Source organism: Sycon ciliatum, unplaced genomic scaffold (genome assembly GCF_964019385.1).
Source record: "Sycon ciliatum unplaced genomic scaffold, ocSycCili1.1 SCAFFOLD_2171, whole genome shotgun sequence".
NCBI classification, from domain to species: Eukaryota; Metazoa; Porifera; class Calcarea; order Leucosolenida; family Sycettidae; genus Sycon; species Sycon ciliatum.
This window is the reverse complement of record NW_027044623.1, coordinates 1-7,954: the sequence shown is the minus strand read 5'-3', so window position 1 is coordinate 7,954 and position 7,954 is coordinate 1. Positions and strand designations below refer to the sequence as shown.

Sequence of the window (7,954 nt, the reverse complement as noted above, 5' to 3'; positions counted from 1 at the left end):
TCCGTGCTTTTATAAGAACGAAATGGCGCTTTTAGTGACATTTTGCATACAAATCCCCATCTCGTAGGGCGCAGTCACCCAGTTTCGGTGGAAGTGCGCGAGTTCGATTGGGATTCAAGTAGGAAGGGACTGTCTCAGCTTTCTCGGACCAAGACCATTCGACTCAGCACCCCGAAGACTACAACTGGTGAAATTTTGATCGTTGCCTTAACTTCCCCTTTAAGCTGGTCTTCTACAACAGACGTACCGTGTGTAGTGGCTGGCTGAGGCAGCACTCCCACGCCTTTTTCCCGGAGTTGCTTGACGAGTTCAGGCCGAGAGAGACTCGATGCTTGGTCGATGGATTTCAGCTCACCCAGGTTGATCAGATCCTGATATCCAAACAGAGCTAGGTCTGCATTCTCATCGAGGGACATTGTGTTAGTCTATAGAATACAAAGTCAAAGGCAAAACTTGCCAAAAGGCAGGGAAGTGCTGCAGAGAGTAATTCTCGGAGCACGAAAATTTGTTGCATCCGTACTAACGCATACAACCGATTCTTCCGTGACCATGGTGACCAGTCCTGGAGATGTCCTGTAGATAAGACATCCCGGAACCCAGCATGCATCTATGCTGTTCCCATAGTAATCGTCACACGTGACTCAAAACCTTCGTGACGCACTTGCTATACGGTATGGGCTGCAGCTCCCAGGTATACCATGGTATACCATCTACTTGTGTCTGTGGTCATGCCTCCACCATAATGTTAACCTGCCCAGCCGGCGGGTATTTTTTATCACATTGCACATACCTACAGAAGAAGGGGAAACAAACGTATGTCGGTGCCGTGCAGTAGTAATGCTGCAACAAGTGCAAGTCAAGTAGCTAGATCCATCTGCCCGACACGATAATGTGCGTAACATCCTGGCGGAGATGCTCTCCGAAGCCGTTCGCGATGTCGAGACTGAGCCACGTCTCTGGCCGCTGTCTGGCGAGGATCTGCTCTATGCCACGGCTAACCGGACTGATGAGGCTCGGCTGGACATTCGTGCCCGGGGCTTCTGGACAATGCAGCAGGACGCCTATTTTGATGTTAGGGTAACCCACCCTAAGGCGTCTGTGCTGTCTGGTCCAGAAGTCCTTAACCAACTCAGGGCCCATGAACGGAAAAAGAAGCAGCAGTACGGTGCCAGGGTCACTGAAGTCGAGAGAGGCTCTTTCGCCCCTCTTGTGTTCGCCACGAATATGGGATGGCGGGGCCGGAGTGCTCACGATTCCTGGCGACCCTTGCCGGTCGGCTCGTGGAGTGCAATAAAGACATCCGATATTCAACAAGCATCAGTGCCTTGCGTGTTCGGCTGGCGTTCTGCCTTGTACATTGGGCTTTTGCGGCTTCCGGTCCTCGTACCAACGTCGCGTCTGCTCGTCGTTGATGAATTCGGAGATATTTTGCACATGTAAAGAAATATGAAGCGCCAAAGGGGCCGCAATCTTGAGTGCCACGGATGTAGTATGCACTGTGCATATGTGAAAAGGGAAATGCGTACACTCATGATCAACACATGGCTTTTACGTGTTAGCCTAGTTCGCATGCACTGACTCCAAACCGCGGGAATCTCCAAGTTTCAACCACCTCTGAAGCCTTGGAGAGCTTTGGAGAGCTTTGGAGAGCTTTGGAGAGCTTTGGAGCAGGGAGTAGTACAATACCGTATTATACTACTCCCTACTTTGAAGAGCCTCCGAAAAGTCGGAGAGGATAATATAAGAACTGCTCTCTTGAGCTTTTCGGAGAGTCTCCAACTTTTCCGAGAGGATTTAAGAACGTACCCCAAGAGTAGATAAACAGTACAATCATGTACTAGTACCAAGAGTAGAAAAACAAGAGTGTGCAACTCGCGGATGGGTAGGCCCACGGCGGAATTTTTTGTTGACGTAATCTTTTCGACGACGCACGCGCTGCGAATCTTTCGGAAAGTTTTCCCTCGTGCTCTTGGCCGGCTTTACACTGCAAGGTCGGTGCCCAGCACATGCGCTCACACTGCTCTGCGGCAAAATGCGCGTTCTTCTGAAAAAAGGTGACGTCAGCAAAAAATTCCGCCGTGGGCGGGGGTATCTGCAGATTGTGCAGGAGAGATCCGGAGTTGCACACTCTTGTTTATCTACTCTAGCTAGTACTAGTAGTAAACAGTTTATCTGGGATCCCGTAGTGCCCGTGCACCCTCGCCCGCAGCCGCGCACATTGACCTAGCATGGCATGAACGTGGAGTGCCTCAATTCTGGCGGGAGAATTATCAATTCCGCCCTCTCTTCAGAATTCATCGTCGATTCCGACGACGGAATTTGTGTAATTGAACGGTGGATCCACCATAATTCATTCTAGAATTGACCGAAATGTGTGTAATCGAACGTGCCCACCCATTAGGCATGTGACGTCACTATTTCCACAAAATAGGCAAACGAGTAGTAACATTTCCACTAAAACTCACAGACAGGGTACCCAGTACTGAGTACGTAGACTGAGGTGCCAGTAGCCATGGTAACCTGGAGGTCCGCACATAGTAAGAGAGGTATGTGTACTCTCTGCGTGGGTTCTTTTCTGCACTTGGAAAAATCAATCAAAATAAGTATGTTGGCCTATCGGCCTATCCACCATCATCCTCCAGACTGACAAGAAACACAACGTTGACTTGGACAAGGGGCATACGTGCATCTGCATGCACAGACTAAACCAATCTATATTAGTATAGATATTTTCACACCAGGCTTTTCACAGAAGAGCAATTACATGTATGCCGAAGGCAAGATTCAGGAACATCAGAGAAGTTCCGGAAAGCTGTTCTCAACGCGATGTGCATGACCAGCAGCAAGGAGACACTATAATTAGGAGTGAGGAAAAAGCCGCAGAAAATTATTGCAGCACTGAAATATTTCAGACGTCACATTGTAAGTGTAAGTTTGGTGTTACCACAGCCGGTCATTGGTATACATGTACAAACACAGTGTGTGTGTGGGGGGGGGGTGCGTGCGTGCATGCGTGTGTGTGTGTGTGTGTGTGCGCGCGCGCGTGTGTGTGTGCTTGTGTGTGCGTACGCACGTGCATGCGTGTGCATATGAATTTATGCAAGTGTACGTGTTTGTGTGTGCATGTGAGTGCGTGTATAAGCATGCGTATATGCGCGTCTGTTGATCCATGTGATCACGCAGCAGCTCTGGTGGTGGTGGATTACTTGACCAGAATTATAACACATGCAGTCTGGAAAAGCACTGTGCTGACTGACAGATGCACCGTCCACCATCAGCAGCACTAGTGATAGTAGTGTCATCAGTACGTTAGGACCTAGAGACGCGTGTACAGCCACACTGACGACATCAAGGTAACTTCAATGATTGCATGATACAGCAGGGACCGGGTGATGTTTCTCTCTCAAACGCCGGCTGCATAATACTCAAGTCGGAGTGGGAACAATTTGCTTCCTGATCCGTATATAGATGTAGCGAGTACAAGTGGAGACGAGTATTCACCTACTGAAGCTCATCATCTGTGCTATCCACAATCTCCGGCAACCGATAGCTTGCCAGATTGACATATATGGGTTCTTCATCTATATAATCAACTTCCGGCTGTGCCGGCCCGGTTTCGATGTGTTCAGTATCAGCCTCTTGACCGTCTGGTGGGTCACGGGTCAAGGTGCTTGCAAGTTCAGTGTCCGTTGCTGCGCAAGCATAGCTAGGATCATCTGCTGATTGTGATGTTTTCATTGCTGACACACTTCCCGGGTATGGTGCAGACCCAATCAGGTCGTTGCTATGGGCTTGCGATGCAATGTGACCGGCTTCGTCAGTTGAAAACTCAATATCCTCGTATGGGTGCTCGTCTTCCGGCTGTTCGGGCTCCATTGGAAGTTGTCTCGCTCTCTGGCTTTTGGTAGCGCTGGCTTTCATAGCTGCTAGCTGGGTCGCAGTGCTGGCATCAGAAATACTGTCACTTCTTATGGGTACAGCAGGTTTAAGGCGAGATTGAGACGATGCAGGCAGATTGCCCGCATCGTCAAAATTGGCCAGTGCGTCGCTAGTGGAATCACAGATTTCCGGTTCAACAAGCTGTCGCTTCCGGTCCTCTCCTGTTGTCACTTCTGCACCGCTCCGTGCTTGGGTCTGATCTCTTCCCGTGTCTGTGGTGCGTACACATGGGTGTCCGCATGCACATGCACACACACGCCACACACACACACACACACACGCACACACACGCACGCATACACACACGCACACACATGCACACACACGCACACACATACACACACATACACACATACATACACACACACACACGAACATACACACAGGTTACAGTACACATACACACAGATTACACACATACATGTTGCGGATATGACTGTCACTGCATCTACAGTTCTTGACGCAGAGAAATCCGACTACATGAATAAGATAGCACCACGCTCACGTGAGTAGAGCGGTGTGTGTGTGTGTGTGTGTGTGTGTGTGTGTGTGTGTGTGTGTGTGTGTGTGTGTATGTGTGTATGTGTGTCAGCTAGTTCGGCTGGTAGGTACACTTATGCCTGATTGTGTTGGGTCTGTTGCCAACAGGCTCGGCTGTTTGAAGGTGTAATGTTGTACCTACCACCTTTGTTGGTTTCAGGGTTCATATACTTTCTATTTGAAGTATACATACCTGTTAACCATGGATTGCTTCTGGCTAGATAAACTCTTGTGTAATCAGTGGTGCTAGTGAAGCTTATATCAGATCCACTCTGATTTAGCCACATACACTAGTGGCAAGTATTACCTTCACTGGGGGCAGGGGTAACTGCAGTTGGATCCCGGGACGGATACCCTGATGCCGCCAATCCTTTTTCTGCACCTTGTCCTCACCCACTTACTGAGGTGTGGTGAGCCCATAAGTGGGATCATTTTCAAGTCCACCCAGAGTTTTGGGGATTTCAGGGGGTGTCGGCCGTTGGGCGGTTCAATAACCAATTGAGTCATCTTTCTAAGATTCCTTTTGAGTCTCTCTCCAATCCCGGGGGGACTCACGTGACCAGTTTTGGCAGTGAGCAACAAGTACAGTATGTGTGTGTGTGTGTGTATGTGTGTGTGTGTATGCGTGTGCGTGTGTGTGCGTGTGTGTGCTCCCAACATCGAGCACCCCGGCAACCCGATCACTCCGCAGTGCAGCACCTGTCACCAGAGTTTCAAGTCCAGCAGCGGCTTGGCCAGACACAAGCGCGACCGCACGAAACGAGGGACAGTGTCGGAAAGGGCCGACTTCCCGTTTGAGTGCCCTTGCCAAAGGAAGTTCCAACTACTTCACCATCTAGTACGCCATCAGGAGTGCTGCTCCTCAGCCTCTTCCACCCCTCTCCCCTGACGGGGACCGTGTAACCTATCCAGGCAACGTGTATCAAGGTCAAGGTCAAGGTGTGTGTGTGTGTGTGTGTGTGTGTGTGTGTGTGTGTGTGTGTGTGGCTGCAGCTTCCACTGCGCCCGCTGCAACCGCTGTGTGCTATCGCGCCAAGGCATGAAACGTCACAAGTGCAGCCGTGGCTCGGCCAGAGCAACCAACACAGACCGTAGCTCCTACTGCATCGTTTGCAATTGCGGTCGGCGTTTCAGTAGACCACAGGACCTATCCCGTCATCGCCCCTACTGTTCCGAACCTGCTCAACCCCCCCCCCCCCCATGGGGTCCGCATAGCCAGAATATGGCAGCGCATCCAAGGTCCAAGGTCCAAGGTGTGTGTGTGTGTGTGTGTGTGTGTGTATGTGTGTGTGTGTGTGTGGTGCTAGGGCTGCGTAGCCCTCGTAGCCGCATGTGGCTATGTCAGTTCATCTACTGTTACTGCCGTGGTCATGGAACTCCAGTCGATTGACGTGGGGCTGGCGCCCTCTCAGCTCAGCGCGTACAGAACGTAACGTCGTTGCATGCAGTGCACATGTTGACCCGATGCGACCAGCAGCGCATGCATGTGCGCACTGCTTACCTAAGGCTGCATGGCCAGCGCCCTAGGGCCGCTAGACGTGCGACCGGATTTCCATGTCCACAACAGTAGTACGTGCATGTGACTATGTCTATACATCCAGTACAGTACATGTGCATGTGCATGTGACAGTACAGTACACAACAGAGAACTCTGACAACTCACAGACGTCAGCTACAGCAAACCCGGAAACCGTTGCACCCGTTTTGGTTCACGATTCGCGAACACAGACAAATTTGCACCTGGAGATGTTCGCGATTGGAGTCAATGTCCTTGGTTTCTTTACTACAGTTCTGCGTTTCACACCGGCTTGCTTTTGCGATTTTACACCCATTGCGAAAAATGAGAAGGATTCCGGATCGCAAAGGTTTCCCAGTTTACAATATTAATATTGCACTCTGCTGAAAGACATTAAAAAAAGTTCATGAACACACAAAATCGTGTAGTCTAATGAGAAGGTCTGGTAACAATTTGGGACTCAATAACAGGCAAATGCCACATGACACATATCAGGCACTATGGTCCTAAAGAAATTTATTCCAACGAAGAGATTTCACGTTAAATGTAAAACTACCCAAATTAATAATTCCACCGCCACCACGTGTGCTCTCTGGCCGACCTCATCAGGTGAAATTATTCATTAATGAAGAAGCTGAAAGCAGCTGCTCATCCTGGCAGTACTACTAACTTCCTCGTTATACATGTCCATATCTTACAGTATACATGTCCATATCTTACAGTATACATGTCCATATCTTACAGTATATTATAACTACACAATATGTCTTTAAATAGCAGTAACAGGAGAAGAGTACTTACCTGAACACTTGCTTGTACCCGTACATGGTGCGGTAGCTGCACTGATGCCGCCCGTACCACGACGTCGAGGTTTCGGCACTGGGCGAGGAGAGTTAGCAGCCGTTGCTGGTGGTGAGGTGGTGGTCACACTCACACTTCCGCTTCGTTCCGACAGACCACCTGGAACGACGCCGCATTGTGCCGTGATGTCATTAGTGACTTGAGCATGTGACTCTGTCTGGAGCGGGTGTGATGACTGATGGCGATGTGCAGCTGTTTTCTCATGGCTAGACTGAGCAGCTATGCTGGATGACGGTAGTGTCTGCTCCACTCCTCCTCCCGTGATGGTATTGGTATTGGACAAGCTCCCGAGCAGTGGGTCCACTGCAGCCGTGTGAGTGTCGGGTGACACGACACACTCGCCGCTCTTGCCTATCACCGCGTGTTTCTGACTGGGCGGAGAGTAATCCGGCGAGTTGAGATCGCGCTCGTACCGCTCCCGTGCCGGACTTACGCCACCACAACGAGGAGGCTTCTGGGGTTTGGCCAGCATGTTTCTAGTAGTAGGACTCAGCAGTGGGGTGGATTTGGCTGGTGACAAGACGGCGGGTGGAGCGGGTGGTGGGGAGGACGGTGGGGAGTAACTGAGCGGCGGTGGTCTAGGACCGGCGGGACCTTTCAGATTGAGTAACCGCAGGTCTCCGCCACTACCACCACCGCCAGCTGATGTGGAATTGGCACTTAGACGACCGCGGCTTGCCCCGATACCGTCATCCTTGCTCAGATCGTTCATAGACTGGCTGGACGAGTCATGTCTTTTCTGAAGCTGCCGCACTACCTCTTGCGGTGGCGAACCGGGAACTGCTTTAGAATCACGACCGATGCCGCTCCACGTTATTCTTCGCGGCATGCCCGCTATCTCTCCGTCGATGCTATCCACACCTCCTCCAGCCGCCGCTATCTTAGCTTCAGCCAGGGCAAAGTGTGGTGAGGCGTTCAGAGCGGCGTCCTCCAAGTGCAGCTGTTGCCGACCAATGCGGGCGATATCATTCTGCTCTGACTGCAACACCTTGAACTTAGTCTGCCCGTCCGCCATGTCCGCCTCATGCACTTGCTCGATGTACAGCTTGGCCGTGCTCAGCGATTGCTGGATGTAGGAGATGACTTCGTCGACGGATA

The 7,954-nt window shown here is 50.9% G+C and overlaps 1 protein-coding gene across 1 annotated transcript; it reads right to left on the bottom strand.

The window, feature by feature from the left end:
- Positions 1–2,579: 2,579 nt before the first annotated feature.
- Positions 2,580–7,944, bottom strand: LOC135830474 (uncharacterized). The gene is made up of 2 exons (XM_065342722.1): positions 6,797–7,944; positions 2,580–4,151 (listed from the first exon to the last, which is right to left on the bottom strand). Exons 1-2 carry the CDS (start codon positions 7,869–7,871, stop codon positions 3,502–3,504), a joined length of 1,725 nt encoding a protein of 574 aa, XP_065198794.1. The 5' UTR covers positions 7,872–7,944; the 3' UTR covers positions 2,580–3,501.
- Positions 7,945–7,954: the final 10 nt, after the last annotated feature.